This window comes from Caenorhabditis elegans, chromosome IV (genome assembly GCF_000002985.6).
Source record: "Caenorhabditis elegans chromosome IV".
Taxonomy (NCBI): Eukaryota; Metazoa; Nematoda; class Chromadorea; order Rhabditida; family Rhabditidae; genus Caenorhabditis; species Caenorhabditis elegans.
Genome location: NC_003282.8, coordinates 13,107,624 through 13,128,724, shown reverse-complemented (window position 1 = coordinate 13,128,724; position 21,101 = coordinate 13,107,624). Strand labels below are relative to the sequence as shown.

Here is a 21,101-nt window from a genome sequence, read left to right as displayed (position 1 = left end):
AATATTATTTTATCAATTTTCATGCAAAAATAAGTAATCATTTATATAAATTATGATTTCTTTGAAAAATCCGAATTAAAAAAAACATTTAAATGTCTACCATATTAACGATGAGTCAGTGAATTAGATTCAACAAATAAATGAGGAATAAACGAACAAAATTTCGGTTTCAAAGATGAAATTCATCAAGACATTGCTCATAAAAAATGAATGCGTTTTGGAGAGATGAATGAGGAAATTGATTGATATGTTTGCAGGGGCAAAGAAATTCAAAAATTTCGCCGTTAAATTTTAATTTGGAAACACTTTGTTCTTAAAACACCTTTTCAACTGTTCTGGAATAAGAACAATAGATGTTCAAATGCCGCAAGTTGTAAAGTAGAATAATAAATGCCAAGAATAGTGGAAAGCATAGTTAAATAGGTTGCTAGTCAAGTGGTTAGAAAATGGACACATTTTGTGTCTTGTTTCCGGGGCAACCTTCCCCAACCTTCCCCCTACTAAACCAAAATTCCTTGAGACAACTGAGAAGCTTCTTTTTCCTTGAGACTCGGGTTACCAACCAGGTCGTGGGGTTATATATCAACAGAAAAAAATTGTCTCGCGCGTAACTCCCGCGTCTTCCGCATATAATACTAATGCCGCGCGAGAAGTGTCTGCGTCTCCAAGGCCCAGCTGACTGACAAAAAGACAAGAAAGTGGCGGCGGAGAAGCTTTGAAGATGGCAGAAGCCAAGAAGTAGTAGTATTGTCTTCACTAGACCACATTATATTAAAAAAATGTGTCTGAAATCATTGAATTGGCATTTTGTCTACGCCCGCTCTTTGACCCAGGGCTAAAATTGAATTATGGGGTGGGGGTACAATTCGGGGTTCCATTAAGGCAGTCAATATGTGTGTGTCGCAGGTTTTGAAAACGAAAAGAGCCGTGGGAATATGACGACTAATGAAAGAGGATATTTTGGTGAGAAGTAAGGGGTCCCGAAGGGGGTAGAAATGAAGTGGGAAACCAGGTGTGAAGCTCTTGATGGATTTTTGTGCAAATATTTGGAGCAAAAATTTTGTGAGAAACTATAAATTAAGTGATTAGTTTGTGGGACTTTTTCTAGTGTAATATTTTAAAACCAATTTCGCATATAATTTTTAATTATACAACTTTTTTTCCAGAAGATTAAAAATTTTAATTTCGCGTCAAATATATTTGGAAATTAGAAATTTTAAATTTGCGCCGAATGTATTTTGAGAGTTAAGTTATTGAAAAAATCCAATTTTAATCTCTCTAATCTCTTTAAAGTTTGCAGAAATTTCCGAACTTGAAAAAAAAGTCTTAAAAATCTTGAAAACGTTTTTGGTTCTCTAAAAATCAACTAAAATACTAAAAACCTCGGATTCAGCAATAAAAATGTGATGACATAAAATGGAAATTTCATAGGTTCAGAGTTGGCTGTTAAAATTGTTCAAAAATTACATAGTAGATTAGGTGAAATAAAGAAAATATTTTATTTAAATCCAAAGTGCAAAACAGAAAGTACTTATGTTTGAAGCAGTACAAAATAAAATAACACAAAAGGGAAACAACATTCATTTTTTAACAAATGGTAACAAAGGAATGTTTTGCTTACCAGTTATCAACATGTATTGTCAACTGGCAGCTGACAAATTGACAATATAAATGTGTTCAGAACAATTACCATGAAGAAAAGGGTGTTAAAGTTATTCAAAATAAAATTCTAAAATTAACTTTTAAAGATTATATCTTGGCAACCGTTTGTGGAAAACTGCAAGTATTTTTAGTATTTTTGTAGTTGAAAATTTTTCAAACGCTACTTATAATAGTGGTTGAGATGTACATAGATAAAGTTGTGGTACGACAAAAAAGCATAACATCTTTTTTACGTTCTGTAGGCACACAAATGCCTGCCTGGAGCCTACACCAACGTTCATGTGAGCCTATTTCGTTCCAAACATTCAACAAATAAGTTAAAATAAAAATGCCTAAATCTACAAAAAATGCAGGGAATTAGTGGTAGACAAACACATAGGAAGGCAGGCATGAAGTAGGCACGTAGGCATTAAAAAGAGACTGCTTTCAGTTAACTTGTGAACACATGAACTTTGTTCAGCCATGAGATAGACGTAGGCGCATGTGAAGAGTAAAAATTCTGTGACTCTTTTATATACTGCCTAAGGTTTCGTAGGTTTTGTAGTAGCCCACCTATCTAAAAAAGTTGAAATGACAAATCGGCAAGTATTTATATCTCAAAAAGCGGCAACAAGAAACCTAAAAAAACGAAAAACTTTTGTGTCAAGTGGTAGTTGATATTTGCTTTTGTAGCAAGCGCAAAAGTTCCAAAGTATTAACTTCGAAATGCGGTAGTCTATTTGTGAAATGAAATGCAACACTTTCTTATTCAAGCGAAGTGAGCAAGAGAAAGAAAGAGAACAACCAGTTCACCGGGTAGATGTAATCTCGGAGCAGTTGTCAGGGAGCAGGTGACAAAGTGTTCGGGCTCCCGGCGGCGGCAAAATTTGAGAGGGGGGGGGGGAATAAGAGAAATTGAAATCTATCGCGGACTGGGGGCAGAGATATCATCTAGCCTATGCAACAATTTTGATTGGTATCTATCAGCTGAGAAGATGAAAATGAAGGGTGAAGCTTCTTGTTTTTTGGCAGAGGGCCAATAAAATGTTGAATATAGACAGAGAGAAACACACAATGCTGATGATGATGATGATGATGATGATGACTTCTTATTTGTTCATGTGTGTTTACTGCGCAAATAAAAGGTCTACAATAATCATGCAGAAAATAAGAATGAATTTCAGAATTTTTTCACTAGTTGGAACTATGTGAAAAAAATTTGAAATTTTTGTGAAACCTTTTTCCAATATTTTCATAGAACAAATTTTGGCGGGAAATTCAAATTTTCTGAGAAAAAACTTTGGGTGGAAATTCAAATTTTTTGAGAAAAATTTCGATTATTTTGTCAAACTTTGTCAACTTTAACATAATTTGGCAAGTACGGTGATTTTTCAGAATAAATCAAAAAACAACACAATTTTTGAGAGAGCTTCAGAAATATCGAAAAATCTGAAAAATCCTTTAAAATTTACAAAAGAAATCATGATTTTTTATGAAAAAAATGCTTATCGAATTGTTTTCAAAATACCAGAGAATTTGGAAGTTCTTTGTTTCCAGATTTTCATAAAAGTTTTTCCGCTATAGTTAAAAAATATATTTGAAAATCAAAACTAAAGTTAGAATATTCTTGGAATTGTTCCAAATTACAAGATCAAAACACACTGTAAACTCCAACAAAGAAACCGAATTCATGGATTTCTGAAACAGTTATATTGGATATTGGGGAGCGAAACGTGTGATTAGAATACCATTAATTATGATATGTAGAAGAAAGACACAAAGAAAGAACTGGAACCGCGTCTCAGTTTCTCCAGAATAAGATTGCAATTAGAGGGAAATAACGGGGGCGGCATTGTTGTAAAAAGGAATGTTTCGACAAACGGAATACAACATTTTCAGAAATAATGTTTGTAACATTTGAGATATTTGTAAAGATCGTAAGTTTCATCGTAAATTTCAGACCAACAAATGCACATATTTTCCCCAAATTTTATATTCGTAATATGTATTTAAACATTTTTTGCCTTAAAAAAATGTTATGCACTACGTTTTGCACTACGTATGAATAAACAGAAACTAAAAATAAAAAATTGAAAATTAAAGGCAATTGCCGAAATTGCCGATCGCCGGAAGTTCACAAAACCGGAAATTGTCGAAAATGCCAATTGCCGGAAATTTTTAAAACCGGCAATTGCCGGTATTGTCGATTACCAAAAATCAAAATTGCCGGAAATATACTTTTTTTGTGGGTTCAGGAGCCTGAACATGCATTTTGATGAACAATTTTCTATTTTCGACCTCAAAATGATTAAATCCTTTAAGGATCGACCGTTTTCTTTCAAAAATGACTAACTGAATACTAAAAACAAGGTGAAATTTGTTCAATTTCCGAAATATAATAAGGTTAGAAAATTGCCGAAAATTTCCAAAACGGCAATTGCCGAAATTCGTCGCGCCTACTGTTTTGAAATATGCTTTTCTTGTTTTTTTTTTTTAAATCAGAAGAAACCGACAACTTTTACTGAAACGGTGCCATAATTGAACAAAATTAGAACAAACCTAATAGTAAATCTACCTCTAACAAAAACTAAAGATACCTGCTCTGTCTGTTCCCTCCTCCTGGCATCCCGGCAGCTCAAACAATGCCAAAGGTAACCGGTCTCGAGACAAGAGATTAGGTAGAAGGTAGAGAATTTCATACTTTTTAATTGTTTATTGAACAGTAGTAAAGTTGAAAAGGCGAGGAACAAAAAAAAGTAAAAGCTTTGGGATGTGAGATCGGGTGGAGAGGAACGAACAAAAATAAAGATTTTCAAGTGGCTAAAAAACTAAAGTGGTCCACTGTACTGACAGGGTTGATAAGGTTGGCCGAGCGATGAGGAAAGGGAATTCGAGAGACCGTCCATTAATTTGAGCTTGTCGTTTGATGACGTGGCAGATGTGGAGAATGCAGCTTGGGCTCTGGAAAAATGTAAATTATAATTTTTCTTATCACAACTTCTGATGATTCTATTATAGATCTTCTATTAGGTTGAACCGGAAGTCTTTGTGACTGGGTTTGCTTTTCCACTGCTAGCCGCAGTTGCACTTTGGTGTTCCCTTGTTGCTAGGGTATAATAAAGAGTAAAGGAACTTCATTGAAAAAAACAACCCATTCCCTTCTCTCTGGCCTATGTTCAGTTAGCCGGCGATGTAAGTACATACATAGTGTTATCCACATCCGACAAGGCTTGATGTACGCCTTTCTCTCTCATACCACGATGAAGAATTTGAGGGGTTTCCTTGAGAATGTTTGTCATACACATGCCAATCAATATAATATCATACACAATTGGTTCCAACGCTTCGACAAGGACGATTTTTCTCTCGAGGACCATGAAACCCCATAAATCGGATTTGGATGCGTTGAAGAAAGCTGTGGCAATGGATCCTTTCCAAACCACCTGTGAGCTGTCAACCGCACTTGGGTCTCATCAAACCAACATTGTACAGGGCTTGGCAACTCTCGGAATAAAGAAAATTAGGGGTGGATTCATACCTCACACCATGACACAAGACAATATCGATTTTTTAGTGGATGGTTCCTTTTCCCTCCTCATTTTCCACGAGGGCGATTGATTGTTGGACCCACTCATCACTGGAGACGAGAAGTGGGTCCTCTACAATAACAACCACAGGCGTGCCCAGTGGATTGGAGTAGGAGAAACCCCACAGGATGCTGTCAAACCCGACTATCACCCCAAAAAAGCTTTGCTCTCAGTGTGGTGGGGAGTGTACGGCCCCACCTACTGGGAACTGCTACCTGATAGCAAAATAATTATTGGGGGCCTCTACATTATCTAACCATGGAACCTGAAAAAAGTGATCGATGGTTCACCCCAGATGGACAAGCAACTCTATTTTCAACAAAACAACGCTTGTCCCTACGTCTTGAAACAAGTATTGTAGGAACTGGGTAGGCGTGGATGGATGGTTCTCCGTCACCCACCGTATTCTCCAGGCATTTTCCCATCTGAATACTGGTCGTTTTCAGATTTGACTCGCGTCCTCGGAGGGAGAACCTTCAATACCCATGGAAGTGTCGAAATGACACTCAAGCATTATTTCGACTTGCGCCTGGAAGGGTTCTATAAGCAGGGCATTCATAAGTTCCGCACACGTTGGCAGTATTGATGATAATGATAGCAAATAAAATTTATCCTATAGTTTCTCTTGCTTTGAGAAATAAACGATTGAAAAAGTCACAAAGACTTCCGGTTCAACCTAATCAAATAGAAATTTGCTAAAATTTTATTGAAACATCTAAAACGTTTAATACTGATTTTATTTCTAGAGGTTAAAACTATCCAGAAAGTTTTAGAAACTCCTTTAAAAATTTTGAGAAGTTTCAAAAAGTAATTCTGAACATTTCAAAACTTTTTTGAACGTTCTAAAAATTTTCAGACATTTCCAGAATTTTTCAAAATTGTTACCTAAAGTTTCAAAAACTTTATCGAGCATTTCAAAGATTTTCAGAACCATTTTTTAATTTTCAGAATTTTCGAAAAAGTTGAACTATTTTACTGAACATTTCAAAATTTCGAAATATTTTTTTAAAATTAAAAAAAAACCGTTCCATAATTTTTCAAAAGTTTTAACAACTTTTATAAACTTTTAAGACTTTTTCTGTCGAAATTTATCCGTAAAACTCACGTTGGTAGAGGTGCCAAATTTGCAGCAGTCGAAAATCGACTAGTCGCCGTCGTTGGAGACATTGGAATCGTTTGAAACTGAAACTGATCCTATTTACTCAGATGATTGTCTGTTCAATTGTTCAAATTACTTACCTGTGGTTTAATCTGCCAGTTGAACGTGGTTTGATTGTTTCTGGAGTAATATGGATTCTGTTGCCACGCGCCACCGTATCCATAGAAAGAGGATGACGTTACTGCAGAGTCGTCTAGCTGAAAATGGAAAATTTGTTTTTTCACTTTCGAATGATTAGATTAGCCAACTTTAAAATTTTTTTACAAAATTTCAGATTTAACAAAAAAATTGTTGATATATTTTTTCATTCTTAATTATGTTCCCTAGTTATCTGTACCCCGAGTTTCCCCCATTTCTCAATAATATTACAAAAAGTTGAGACAAGCGGAGTACCCCCGCCTCCAATTGTTTATGACATAAGAGGCAAGATGATGTCTGGCAAGAAGGGGCGAAAGAAAACTGACACTGTTAAACATTCTCGTGTGGTATAAACAATTGGCTCCTGATGCCTGCCTTCTGCTTACCTGACTGCTGCTGCTCTGCAACAACGTCTGTGGAAACGTGTTCTGAAGTGAGCCAAGTGGATCCAAACTTTGCGCCGTGACCTTCGTGGTGCCCTGCCCGTTGTCAATCACATAGTTTCGTTCGCGTTTCCTCCATTTGGCACGTCGATTCTTGAACCAAACCTACAAAATGATGTTAATGTCTATTTGTGAAATTCAATTAGCACATCATAGTGTATGTGTGTGTGTGTGCTCCCCCTTATTTTCTCATTATGTACGACTTTTGTTATTCTTGCTCTTTTTCTATACGCTCCTCCGCAATACGGTAATTGACAGATGGTCATCATACATTCCACGGATGGTTTTATGGTCGGAATTGAATGAATGGATTTATATAACAAATTAGCGCATTTACTACCTTTCATGTTCCAAAAATTTATATCAGATGAGAAAACAGGCATGCAATTTTTGCCTGCCTGGTGCCTACTTTAATTCTCAACTGTGAAAAATCACTCTTCTAGGTTCATAATACAGTAACTAGATGTAAGGCCTGATTGTAGGTACCTACACATCCCAGAATCTCCCAGACAACTACAAAAAACTTACTCTCACTCGAGGCTCGGTCAAGCTGATCCAGACGGCGATTTCTTCTCGACAAGCCATGTCGGGATAGCGATTTCGGGAGAACCAGTTTTCCAATTCGGTTAGCTGAAATAAATTATGGTTATGAATGAAGTATAGTTGTGGAAAGCACAGAAATACCTGCCTACCTACTTTCATAGTGACTTGCACCTACCTTGTTCTTTCTGCCAATTTATGAACTTTAAATCGTTAATAAGACGAAAATTCAATAATTGAGCTCATGACAGAACGTAAACTGGCATGAAATCAGGCAGGCAGGGGCCTTCATGGTAGGTAGGCATACCTATCATGAACCCAAGATAGCACTGGGAAATGAAAAACTTAAAATTTGCTGTTTTTCAAAATAAATTAATAAATTAAAATTTATTTTAATTTTATTTTTCCGTTCAAAAAAAGTCAAATCTGACCTGATGGCTCGTAAAATGTGTCCTCTGCCTTCTCGGTTTCTGTATTTTCCCTCCATTCGTACTTCCATTTCCAGTTGAATCTGTTGGGCTCGATGTGTCGAGATGATTGTCATCCTGCTCTTGTTTCACGTCCAGTGACAGCAGCTCTACTATAAAAAAGCTATATATTTTAATCATTTTTATTGGAACTTGAAACACTTACACTTGGGAAGTTTTGTGGTAATATCCGTAGGGGGTAGTGGAATCGAGTAGTTGAATGCATATGGATTGTGGGTTAATGGTGCGAGGGAAGATGAAATTGAGTGCTCGGGGAGCAGAGAGTGATGATCCAATTGGCCAACACATACCAGAGGGTTTGAGAATCTGAAATAAAAGAAATGGAAGGTGCTGGAATGGTTAGGACTGTGAGATAACAGGCATCTAGTAGAGGGGTAGTGGTAGAAGCTCTTGATTTTTCTAAATTTGTACTAGCCTTATTGAAATATAGGAGTTTTTTCCAACTTTAAGAAGTTTTTGGTAGCCTACACAGCCTACACGAGGTGCCAAAGCAGATCGGTTGATGCAGGATGTCTTAATCTTACAACTTTGGTAGTTCATCAATTTATACTTGGTTTAAAATGTATGTTATCATGAAATGTGTGTAGAAAGAGAAAAACACATATTTTGTTTTTAATCAAAGTTTTGGTAAAACAAAAATGAAGTCAGATATTAGCTGCCAAAGTTGAGCAATGACCGATCGATGCACCATGTTTTTAAAACTTTGATAACTGAAATTATTTCTTGTATGTATTTGGTTTCTAATTAAAAAACATTTATTTCGAAGTTTCAATACAAGTTACACTATAAAATAATAGGAAGGCTAGCAAAAAAGATATTGTTAGATTTCATAACTTCATGATATTTTAACTAGTAAGACAGTATATGTACGTATGAACTAACGAAGACTGGATCTGGTCGATGCACCATGTCTTCAAAAAAGTTGATGGAAAAGAATAAATCTAGAATTTTGGTTCTCATGGTAGCGAAAATTTGGTAAAACCAATGTGAAATTAGATGTTCTGACAGTTTTACAACCGTCGTTCTTTACCAATTCATGTCTAGATTGAATTTGGGTTCTATACAATTCTGATTATTTACAAAATATGTGTTGTTTGTTTGCCTATACTTTTGTGGATGAAATTTTACACATTAGGAGAACCAAGTTATGAGCTACCAAAGTTGTGAGGCATTCAAAACATGGTGCATCGACATCGCGATCAATGTTTTACTGTTAATTTTAAGGGAAAACTGTAGAGGCTACCGATTTTTGTAAATTTTAAATGTAAATAGCAAGGACCACTAGACAAATTCAATTGTAATACTAGGACACCTTTAACAATGTATTTAAATACCTATGTCACTTTAAAGGTACATTTCCAGAAGAGCAAGGAGCTTACGGTAATTGAAGGAAAATGAGAGAGAAAAAGTTGGAAATTTAGAGAAAACTTAGCGGGAGACAAAAAATAAAACAAACCGATTATGCGACTGCTGCTGCTGGTGTATAGCAGTCAGTGTGGCCGTATTGTCATCCATGTGTTGATCTTTTGCCGGAGGGCGCCTCAATCCCCAAGGATTATTACCGTCTTACGCAAAGTCAGTGATCGGATTAATTGAAGGCAAAGAATTTGATCCTAGACGAGACTCTTCGAAGACAACTCTTCTTCTTCGTGTGCTCTTCTCCTCCCCCCTCTTCAGAATGCTCCGCCGACTACTGTAGCCCCGCCCAGTGTGCCACCCACATATGGTAAATGGCAGCCGACTGACTGCAAAAGAGAGAGTATGATGATGCATCAAAATGGAGGGATTAGAGTCATACCGACAAGAAAAAGAAGGGAAAGAAGGAAAAGATGTTTTGAAATGAAACGGGCTACGGTGTCTAATGGGTAAAAATGATGAAGTAGCGCGCGAAAGAATTGGAAAATATCAGAGATTGAAGAAAAAGATAATCGGTTTGAACGGTAGTTTTATGGATCAGTGAGCAGGGATTTATGTGAGAAAATGATAGTTTTTTGTATGCCTGCGCCTGCCTCGTGCCTACATGCGTACCTACAGAGCACAACACTTTTCCAACAGGTTAAGGAACAGAAGTTTTTGGTGGGTGTTGTGTAATGTTTTAAAGGTGGCTTTTGAAATTTTGAGAGTGCTATTGATTTTTAAAACACTTAAAAATATCAAAACTACATCGGGGGTGTTTTTTTTGTTTCAGAACGTTTTAATAAATACTTATTGTGAAATTTCGATTGTTTTGATTAAAACTTGCAAAACTTGGAAACCTAAGAAATTGGGTGTATGTAAAATTCTCATGAAATTTTTAACTCTATATACTAAAAACATTTGTGTTCTCACTATACAAACTCGGGTTTACAGAAGAGCATACGTATATCTTCAGTTGTGCTGACCGATATAGTCGTAAAACATAACATGAAATTTTCGAGGTCAACCGGTCGTTCACAGAGTTGAATTTCACATCTACCCTTATCATCACCAGATGTTATCTTTTTTGAAGAGCAATTGCGCAAACTGTTTACAAAAAATTTCGTAAATACAGAATTTTTAGAACGGGGTTGAAGGTTTTATGAAATTATTAGAAAATGTTTTTAAAGCTTTCTTATTTGAATGATAGTTTTATTGAGGCTTAAAGGCGGAGTAGCACCAATGGGGAAAGTGTTAAAAACTACCCCTATGGTTTCAAAATGACCGAATAGCATTTTAAAACTTATCATATTTTTGGAAAATTTTCTATTTACTGTCAAAAACTGACAATTACTCAGTTTTTTCCACTTGTAATTTGGAAGTCAACCAAAAAAATTGTTTTTCTTATATTTTTTATACTGTAATTTTGTTTTAATTATTTGTATTAAAACATTGTCGGGGGTCGGAACATGTGATATTTCTTTAGATTTTCTCAAAAGCTTATATTTTTCAAAATTTTGCCAATTTGCAAAAACTTTGACCGGAAATTTTGAAAAATCTAAAATTTATTTGAATGTTTTATGTTGATATTGGATGGTTTTGGATTGTTATAAGTCATTATAACCACCTATAATCTAAAATTGATTTCACATAAATCGAAGGAAAGTTTGAATACTTTAGACATTAGGGTTAATTATTTGATAAACATTTGAAAGAAAAATTATGAACGTTGCTTATGATAGGTTATTTTTAAAAAATTCCATGAACATGTTTTTTGAGAGTTTAAGTTTTACAGCAGTTTTGCCAGTTATTTAAATTAAAGCCTAATCTGCATAAGTGTATATTTTTCAGTGGAACATGGTATTTAACATCTGTATTATCTCAAGAGAAGTCTCAAATAGATTTAAATGAATGAAATCATTTCCAGCATTTATTCTTCCATAAAATCGAATGTTTAAGTTTTCACTAGGTCTCGATATCACAGCATCACCTACAATTATTTTTTAACCACTTCCAGCCAAATTCTCACGGTCAACGTGTTCCCACTTGGGTGTAACTTCTCATTTCACTTCCAATCAATAACATTCAAAAATTCCACCTGTCTGTGAACATGTTATTGTTTGAATATCAAATACCATCTGCCCTTTCAAGATATTTATGACAATAAAACAAAAGAGCCGATCAAGAACAATGTATTATTCAGTTTCAGAATTACAGAAAAAAGGACAAAACACAAAAAGAAATAAAGTTTTAAAAAAGGTGGAAAAAGTTGCTAAAGGTGAGAAATGTGCTCTTCACCAATATATCCCAATTTCCGTTCAATTTCCCGCATTTATGTCATTTGTCAGAGAGTGAGAGCGGGGAAAGTATTGCAAGAAAATTGTTATCAAATTCAATCATCTCTCAGGAGAAAACCGCTTAACCGCGTTAATTTGTCACTTTCTTCCGATTGCGTAACTTGTCCCATATGCCGACGTCGTTCTCTCCCATCTGCCAAAACACATCAAAAAGTGTCATCGAGCGGAAGAGCAAAGGAGGACAAAAAAGGAGGAAACAGGGCATTTTTGGAGGGTTGTGAATTTGGATTGAGTATTTATTTTTGGAGATTTTTAGCTGGAAGTTTGCAAGTTTTCCGCAAGAACTCCAACTTTGCTAGCCCACGTGGTGTCTCATTTCGGCTTGATCTCCGTAGATCTAAAAAAAATGCGGGAGAAGAGACGCAGAATTCTCAACTGATTTCGCATGGTTGAGAACGTGCTGAAGTTATATTTTTTGGCCATTCCCCCAAAAACGCTACGATGTTGTAGCAATTTTCACTTTTCCCCATTTCACTAAAAAACGCTACGATACTGTAGCACCAGCCGTTCGCACGCGCTGAAGAGCGTGCTCCGAATGGCGAACTCAAAATTAATATCAGTTTCTAAAATTTCTAAGCCTCTCTCTGCATATGGAACGCTCTTTTCCAGTTTTCCGGAAGTTTTCGAGCAACAGAATTTTTACATAACTAAGTTTTCAGCAGTAATTAATTATTTATTTATTTATTTATTTATTTATTTATTTATTTATTTATTTATTTATTTATTTATTTATTTATTTATTTATTTATTTATTTATTTATTTATTTATTTATTTATTTATTTATTTATTTATTTATTTATTTATTTATTTATTTATTTATTTATTTATTTATTTATTTATTCATTTATTTATTTATTTATTTATTTATTTATTTATTTATTTATTTATTTATTCATTTATTTATTTATTTATTTATTTATTTATTTATTTATTTATTTATTTATTTATTTATTCATCATTCATCTAATGGTCTAACTTTGGAAATTCATCTAATGGTCTAACTTTGGAAATTCATCTAATTGTCTAACTTTGGAAATTCATCTAATGGTCTAACTTTGGAAATTCATCTAATGGTCTAACTTTGGAAATTCATCTAATGGTCTAACTTTGGAAATTCATCTAATTGTCTAACTTTGGAAATTCATCTAATGGTCTAACTTTGGAAATTCATCTAATGGTCTAACTTTGGAATTTCATCTAATGGTCTAACTTTGGAAATTCATCTAATGGTCTAACTTTGGAAATTCATCTAATGGTCTAACTTTGGAAATTCATCTAATGGTCTAACTTTGGAAATTCATCTAATTGTCTAACTTTGGAAATTCATCTAATGGTCTAACTTTGGAAATTCATCTAATGGTCTAACTTTGGAAATTCATCTAATTGTCTAACTTTGGAAATTCATCTAATGGTCTAACTTTGGAAATTCATCTAATGGTCTAACTTTGGAAATTCATCTAATTGTCTAACTTTGGAAATTCATCTAATGGTCTAACTTTGGAATTTCATCTAATGGTCTAACTTTGGAAATTCATCTAATGGTCTAACTTTGGAAATTCATCTAATGGTCTAACTTTGGAAATTCATCTAATGGTCTAACACACATGAGATATAACAAAACAGTCAACTAAATACTTGTTAATCATTAAAAAACCCTTATTTTTTGATTTTAAGATTTTTGATCAGACACCTTGTTTTGGAGTTACAGCCAAAAACATGAAAAATTAGGATTTTTTGAAAATTGGACCAAGCTCACTTCTATCGATTGTAACTCATAAACGTGAGGAGATCCAACGTTGCATTGAACTGATAAATTGTAGCTTATAATGTGCACGTTAATGTTGTAATATATTATCAGGTTGTCCCATAAGTTTTTGTACTTTTTTTCAAATATTTTTCCAAAACTTCTAGAAAGTTTTAAAATTTTTTCATCGTAGGTCGTGTCAAGGTCGGGTCGTCCCCTTTCAGAAAAGATTCATTTCATCCATTTCTACTTTGCCACGATGACAATCATCAAACTTGAACGTCGAGACGTTAGATTGCTTCTTCTTTATGAATTTCGTCTTGGTCATTCAGCAATGGAAGCGGAACGAAACATATGCGGTGCGATGGGTGAGGGAGCACTCTCTTATAATACAGCAAAGAGTTGGTTTCAAAAGTTCAAGAACGGCGACTTCAGTCTCGAAGAAATAGAACGTTCTGGGCGACCGGTAGAGTTAAATGAAGAAGACCTAGTGAAGCTGGTGGAGGAAGAGCCTCGTCTTAGTCTTCGTGAAATGGAAGAGAAGCTTGAGTGTTGTCATAGCACAATTGCACGTCACTTGGGTCGCCTTGGTTTTACTTCAAAACTTGGCACTTGGGTGCCTCATGAACTTTCGGCATCACAGAAGCTCACTCGGGTCAACGTTTGTACTCAACTTCTAACTTTTCGTCGAAAGTTCGATTGGCTGAACAATCTGGTTACTGGAGATGAGAAGTGGGTGCTCTATGTTAACCATTCCAGAAAACGTCAATGGCTTCCGATCGGTGAGAAAGGAATACCGACGCCAAAGCCTGATCTTCACCCAAAAAAGATTATGATCTGTGTCTGGTGGGGTGTTCAAGGACCCGTGCACTGGGAATTGTTGCCAACTAATAAAACTATCACTGCTGATTACTATTGTGCCCAATTGGACCGAGTTGCAGAAAAGATCAACGGAAAATATGAAAAACTATATTTTCTTCACGATAATGCTATGCCTCATGTCGCCAAGAAGACTTTCCAAAAGCTGCAAGATCTTGGTTGGACTGTTTTACCGCATCCACCATATTCTCCAGATCTTGCACCAACCGACTACCATTTGTTCTTGTCTCTCAGTGACTACATGCGCGACAAGCAATTCGACGACGAAGAGCATCTCAAAACTGAACTCTCCACTTTCTTCTCATCGCGTTCGCCGGATTTCTTCTCCCGTGGCATCATGATGTTACCTAGTAAATGGCAACAAGTGGTGGACACTAATGGTGAATACTTGTGTGAATAGTACTACTTGTCGCTTGAGAGAAATAAATTTTTTTCAAAAAAAAAATAGTACAAAAACTTATGGGACAACCTGATACTTTTGTATATCTCTCATGGTTTCAATGTTAGCACCGCTCAAAAATAAAAAAGGCAATTTTGCAAGCGTTTTAGGCACTTTCAAGAGATGTGGTGCTACCAATAAGCTATGCCTGGGTCTGAAACTACATCTTCGCATACAAAGTTTTTGATTTCATGAAGAAATAAAAAAATCGAAAAAAAAATTTTTTTTTCGTTCTCATAGTTCGGAGTTTTAAATAACCTGGAAGTTGACCGATATGGCTGATATCGTTGGGCTTGCCATTACTAACAGTCTTCTATACAACAGCAAAAAAACATCCGAGAAAAATGAAAAAATGAAAAAAAAAAACGACAAAACATATTGAACAGCCTAATATGTCTCAGCTATAGCTCAGCTAATGAAACTTTCAAGCATTATTAATTTTTTATTGGACAGTAAAAAATTGCCCTGGCATCTGAGCTTGATTTCTTTTTATCTTTTATCTTTCCAAAAATTGCTTCATGGTTTTTTGTAGATTTCTACAATGGGTCTATTTTCATCTTATGAACCTTCTTGTAAACTACAAAATTCAGTTTTTTGTCAACACTCGCGGAGCAGACCAAACATGGTGGTCTCTATTGAACCTGTGAGATTTCTTATGAAAATATTCGTAGGTAAAAGACAACAGAACACAGTTGGAGACGAATTTTAATGATTTTTGTAGTTAATCTGTATATATACTCTCAATATACATACATATACTCTCAATATTTTCTACCTATAAATGTTTCACGGTTATTCCAAATTGTAATTAAGCCCAATTTATTTTCAGAAATGACAATAAACTATCACAAAGAGATCAAAACTTCGCACACGTGGAAATTTTTCGTATTACTATTCAGATGGAAAGGTTCAATCTGGAAGGCCATTTACATGGAGACCATCATATTTCTGATTTGTTATGGAATAATATCAGTTGTCTATAGAACTGCAATGAGTGAACCTAGTCAAAGGTTAGTTTTGAAAGAAAACTTAGTTTTCAACCACATTTTTGTTCCAGAACATTCGAATCAGTTATACGGTACTGCGACAAACGCTTGTCATTCATTCCATTGGAATTCGTCCTTGGGTTCTTTGTGACAATAGTAGTCGACCGCTGGACAAAGCTTTGGAGAACTGTTGGATTTATTGATGAGTAGGTATACCCTATTGCTATATAGAACATATTATTTATTTTTCAGCGTTTGCCTTCTTGCAAACCTCTATGTTCGTGGAACATCTGAGAAAGCAATAATTTATCGCCGGAATATTGCAAGATATTGTGCTTTAACCCAACTTTTGGTATTTCGAGATGTTAGCATGAGAACTCGTCGAAGATTTCCAACGATGGAGACAGTTGTAGCGGCTGGATTTATGAGTAAAGATGAGCTCGACTTGTATAATAGTTACACAACAAAAAATAATAGTAGACTCGGGAAAAAGTACTGGATTCCGGCGAACTGGGCGCTTTGCATGACTTACAAAGCACGTAAAGATGGATACATCGAGAGTGACTATTTCAAAGCTCAAATGGAAGGAGAAATCAGAACATGGAGAACAAATATCGAATGGGTGTGTAATTATGATTGGGTACCATTACCTCTGATGTATCCACAACTTGTATGCCTCGCTGTCAATTTGTACTTTTTGGTGTCAATTATTGCCAGGCAACTTGTCATTGAGAAGCATAAGATGGTAGACGAAGTTGATGTCTATTTCCCTGTTATGACTTTTCTCCAGTTCATTTTCTATATGGGATGGCTCAAAGTAATTGAAGTTATGCTGAATCCATTTGGAGAAGATGATGACGACTTTGAGACCAATGCGTTAATTGATAGAAATATAACGGTAAGATAAAAAATCCCGCATTTTTCGTAGATCAAACCCTAATGGGATAGCCTGGCCGGGCACCACGTGAATATTTCCGACATGTTTACCGTCGGTGTTCCATAGATACATAGTTTCCCAAAAAAATTTGTGACATAGACACGGTTACGGTATCTGATAAAGTTCCACTCGTGCCAAGACCCAAAAAATAAATTTTCCGTTCAGATGGGACTCAAGATGGTGGATAACACAATGAAAACCCCGGAACTTCTAAAGGATCAGTTTTTCGACGAAGTCCTGGTCTCCTTGCTATATTCTGAAGAATCATCTCAAATTTCAAATTATCATTATCACGGTTCAACGTCCGAAGTCCATCTGGAACAAAAATGTAGCTCTGTTCGAATGATACCTCACTCACAATCAGAATATACTTTGAAGCATATGAGAAAGCAAACCCTTAGCAGAAGTGTCTTACCTGATGTGAATGAAAATGAAAGGTGGAAGATCCCAACGAGTTTGGAGAAATTTTAGAATAAATATTTGATTATTTAAACATAACAAGTTTATAAATTAACCCGAATTATCACAAAATACCACAAAAAAAAGCAAAATTATTTCTTCAATAAATCGAATACTCCCAGCTTCGATACTTTCTCAACATTCCGTACGGTTATGGAGATCCGAGTATCACGATCCAATCGCTTATTCGCCAGTTCCTCGGTACAATTGAACACCTTGCCCGGTTCGATGAGATCCGTTTCACGTTCTGCGATTCCGTGAAGCATTCGAGTGTACGCGTCGTCGGTCATGATGAACAAGCTTCTCGGCTCCAGGAGCATCGAGCCGACATATCTCTCCTCTTCGCTTTTTGCAATCTGCAATTTAAAAAAAATCATATGTTTATCATTCGGGGAGGTGACGAGATGAGAGACAATTCAGGTTCAAAGAAATCATCACGCGCGGGAGAAGATATAGCATTCGACTGTTGGAGACGATGAATCTTCAACGAATCTGAATGAACCCGTCCTATCGTTCTCTGCAGTCGTTTAAGTTCACAGGGTTGACATAATTTTTTGGTTTTACTGATATTTATATTTGCCATTCCATTACCATGTTTGAGAAACGTGTGTGTGTATGTGTTTGACGGTATGATCTCTGGCAGTTTCTTTCTCACTGTGGCTAAGCAAACTTCCGAGAAACTGTCTCATAAAACCAATAAACACATGAAAAGGGTCCACCTACATTCTTTTCACAGTCTTCCCCCCGGCATTCGTCTGTTTTTTTTTCTTCGAAATTTACAAAATGCAGAGACTTTTTTTTCAATTTAGAACATGTCTCAAAAGAATTTTTGACTTTTGAAAATTTGTCATTTGAGTCCGCTTTCTTCAATTTACAGAAGAGCTTAGCTACAGTACCCCAATAGGCCAACAATTAAGTGAAGTGTTGTACCGATTATGATTGTAGGACCCAGTTCCTTGAAAATGCTCGAAAATTTTTTGTGCGAAAATGTGAGCACTTTTTAGGATTACTGTAGTTACTTTCAAATTTTCATTGACGCTTCAAGACCAGGTACCGTAGTTTTTGAATGTAATTGCAGTTTTCCGCAACTGGGTAACAAGTGCGAACTCTAGTTTTGTTTTTGGCTTCTGGGGTTACTGTAGCTGTGCTCTTGCTTAAAGAGGCTACACCTCTAAATTTCAAAAAGTCGAAACATTCATAGATCGCATTGTCCCGCAACTTTATCTGTTTTTGATGAACAAATTGTTTTCAATACAGTAACCGTAGACTTCTTAACCGTAACGTCTCAAATTAAATCTAATCCTATTTGAATTTAATTTTGAGTATAAAATGTTACTGTTCTAATTTTAATTAAATATTTTTCCCATCGACGACGACCACACTTTACGCTCGAAGATCGTCATTTTTCCACTTGTTTCTCGTTTTCATCTGCAATATTACATGCAATTCGACGAAAATGAGTCATTGCTGGCAAGCTGGTAGCAACGTGGTGTCATTATATAATATAAAAAAAGTATTTTCCCGTATCATCATCTTTACAGTAATAATCCTTATCACGTGTCTTTTTCTCTCTCAATCACCAACTAAAGTACCCGAAATGGTCATTTTATGGGGGCTTTGATCGGCCTGGTAGATGAACCCGTCGATCTAATGGCCGATCTCTGAATTGCCGTCATTCCTTTTCATTTTCTACTTGCATCCCATGTTGTTCAGTTCGTTGATTTCATTTCATTCTATCAGAAAGTTCTTCAGAGAATCTACACCACTAAAAATGACGATAAACTACCACAAAGAGATTATGACATCCCATCCGTGGACCTTTTTCCTGCTACTATTCAAATGGAAGGGCTCAATTTGGAAGGCTGTTTACATGGAGACTATCATCTTTTTGATTTGTTATGGAATAATATCAGTTATTTATAAAACCGCAATGGGCGAATCCAGTCAACGGTAAGTGACGTGATTCTGTCAGAAGACCTAACAAACACTTTTTAGTACTTTCGAATCGTTGGTAAGGTACTTTGACAAACGGCTGTCGTATATTCCACTGGAATTTGTCCTTGGATTTTTTGTGACTACGGTAGTCAATCGATGGACAAAGTTGTACCAAACGATTGGATTCATTGATAAGTAAGTTAGCCATAACCTAATTATGAAACAAGTCACATAATTCATAATTTCAGTGTTGGTCTGATGGCGAATTGCTACATTCGCGGCGCAACCGAGAAGGCTAGAATCTATCGACGAAACATCATGAGATACTGCGAGCTCGTTCAAATTCTCGTTTTCCGAGATATGAGCATGAGAACTCGCCGGAGATTCCCAACAATGGAGACAGTTGTAGCCGCTGGATTCATGAACAAACATGAACTTGAACTTTACAACAGTTATGATACGAAATACAACAGCAAGTTGGGCACCAAATATTGGATTCCGGCGAACTGGGCGCTTTGCATGACTTACAAAGCACGTAAAGATGGATACATCGAGAGTGACTATTTCAAAGCTCAAATGGAAGGAGAAATCAGAACATGGAGAACAAATATCGAATGGGTGTGTAATTATGATTGGGTACCATTACCTCTGATGTATCCACAACTTGTATGCCTCGCTGTCAATTTGTACTTTTTGGTGTCAATTATTGCTAGACAACTTGTCATTGAGAAGCATAAGATGGTTGATGAAGTTGATGTCTATTTCCCTGTTATGACTTTTCTCCAGTTCATTTTCTATATGGGATGGCTCAAGGTAATCGATGTTATGCTGAATCCATTTGGAGAAGATGACGATGACTTTGAGACCAATGCGTTAATTGATAGGAATATAACGGTAAGTTCAGATAGTTGACCGATTTGATCTCTCAAAAACAAATCATTGGGTTCAGATGGGTCTGATGATTGCTGACAACCCAATGAGTACACCAGAACTTCGGAAGGATCCATTCTACGATGAAGTAGATGTTCCACTGCTATACTCGGAAGAATCATCTAACATTCCAAATCATCATTATCACGGTTCAGTGTCCGAAGTGAGATTGGAACAGAAAGGAAACGCGCCTGTAATGATGATGCCTCACTCTCAGTCCGCAGCTAATTTGCGACGAATGATGTCGTTCAAGTCGGTGGATGAGGATGAAAAGGATATCAACGCGTTCTCAATGTCTCACGACGATGCTAGAATGAGGAACTGGCGTGAAGTTAGCCTTGATTCGAGCTTTTTAGCAGATCTCAATGAGAATAAAGAGTGGAAGATACCGACGAATCCGCAGAAATTTTAGCGGAACTCCAACTAATTTTAATTAATTGCTATTACTTTTGATATGGGTAGATGATTTTCTATTAACTAACTAACTTTGCTTTGTATAATAAATGTGAATAAATATCTCAAGTTTACCTCTTGATCAACAGGATCATACATATCTAAAAGACAATGAGATCCCAGGGTTACTGTAGTGACGATTCGATGGAAAGCAGGACCATCTGTATGGGGCATGATTCCCTGACCAGCTTCATACTCGTTCACCAGAACGTGGTTGACTGGATTTTTGAAAATCCCGAGATCGTTGATTTTGGTCATCAAGTATTTCAGTTCCTGAAAAACGTATGGGGTCATTTGTCAAATTTATTTAAATAAAATTACCACTGGAAAATCATCAGTTGGAATGAGAGCCGTTTTTCCCACGACTCCTCCGTAATTTTGGAGCCGCCGATTTGCGAGAACCCGCCATTTTGGTTGTGGTGCGTTCTCGATGCATGATTTGTAGAGGTTCTCCTCTTCCTCGTCAATCCAATTCGGAATATAGATCATCGTCGCTGGAGCGCTTTTGACGATGAACTTTTTGATGTTTTCAGGGAAGTTTTCAGCACGGGACATCTGAACTCGTATTTTTTTTGGTTTTGAAATATATT

General features: G+C 36.0%; 4 protein-coding genes and 1 non-coding gene across 9 annotated transcripts; 3 read left to right on the top strand and 2 right to left on the bottom strand.

Moving 5' to 3' along the window:
- Nucleotides 1-4,318: 4,318 nt before the first annotated feature.
- Nucleotides 4,319-9,748, bottom strand: unc-30 (the record flags this gene model as incomplete). Of its 4 annotated transcripts, none has more annotated exons than NM_001026105.4 (8): nucleotides 4,319-4,602; nucleotides 6,334-6,410; nucleotides 6,468-6,584; nucleotides 6,912-7,073; nucleotides 7,497-7,598; nucleotides 7,940-8,088; nucleotides 8,142-8,302; nucleotides 9,453-9,748. In NM_001026105.4, the coding sequence occupies 8 exons, from the start codon at nucleotides 9,509-9,511 to the stop codon at nucleotides 4,470-4,472; spliced, it is 960 nt and encodes a 319-aa protein (NP_001021276.1). The 4 variants fall into 4 exon arrangements, with proteins under 4 accessions (NP_001021276.1, NP_001021277.1, NP_001255700.1 ...); NM_001026106.2 differs by having other exon boundaries at nucleotides 4,335-4,602; nucleotides 6,334-6,422; nucleotides 9,453-9,635; NM_001268771.3 differs by lacking the exons at nucleotides 7,940-8,088; nucleotides 8,142-8,302; nucleotides 9,453-9,748 and having other exon boundaries at nucleotides 4,470-4,602; nucleotides 6,334-6,422; nucleotides 7,497-7,553.
- Nucleotides 7,911-7,931, top strand: 21ur-13873. Its single transcript, NR_056871.1, has one exon.
- Nucleotides 9,749-15,642: 5,894 nt separating the features above from the next.
- Nucleotides 15,643-17,227, top strand: best-2 (Bestrophin homolog 2; the record flags this gene model as incomplete). Its single annotated transcript, NM_070123.3, has 4 exons — nucleotides 15,643-15,821; nucleotides 15,869-16,003; nucleotides 16,050-16,695; nucleotides 16,900-17,227. 4 exons carry the CDS (start codon nucleotides 15,643-15,645, stop codon nucleotides 17,203-17,205), a joined length of 1,266 nt encoding a protein of 421 aa, NP_502524.2. The 3' UTR covers nucleotides 17,206-17,227.
- B0564.2 (Fe2OG dioxygenase domain-containing protein) lies at nucleotides 17,225-21,066 on the bottom strand (the record flags this gene model as incomplete). 2 transcript variants are annotated; one of them, NM_070121.5, is made up of 3 exons in its annotated part: nucleotides 17,225-17,549; nucleotides 20,587-20,784; nucleotides 20,833-21,066. In NM_070121.5, 3 exons carry the CDS (start codon nucleotides 21,064-21,066, stop codon nucleotides 17,286-17,288), a joined length of 696 nt encoding a protein of 231 aa, NP_502522.2. The 2 variants fall into 2 exon arrangements, with proteins under 2 accessions (NP_502522.2, NP_001294012.1); NM_001307083.3 differs by lacking the exons at nucleotides 20,587-20,784; nucleotides 20,833-21,066 and having other exon boundaries at nucleotides 17,286-17,513.
- Nucleotides 18,946-20,585, top strand: best-1 (Bestrophin homolog 1). Its single transcript, NM_070122.8, has 4 exons — nucleotides 18,946-19,143; nucleotides 19,189-19,323; nucleotides 19,377-20,022; nucleotides 20,078-20,585. The coding sequence occupies exons 1-4, from the start codon at nucleotides 18,965-18,967 to the stop codon at nucleotides 20,468-20,470; spliced, it is 1,353 nt and encodes a 450-aa protein (NP_502523.1). The 5' UTR covers nucleotides 18,946-18,964; the 3' UTR covers nucleotides 20,471-20,585.
- Nucleotides 21,067-21,101: the final 35 nt, after the last annotated feature.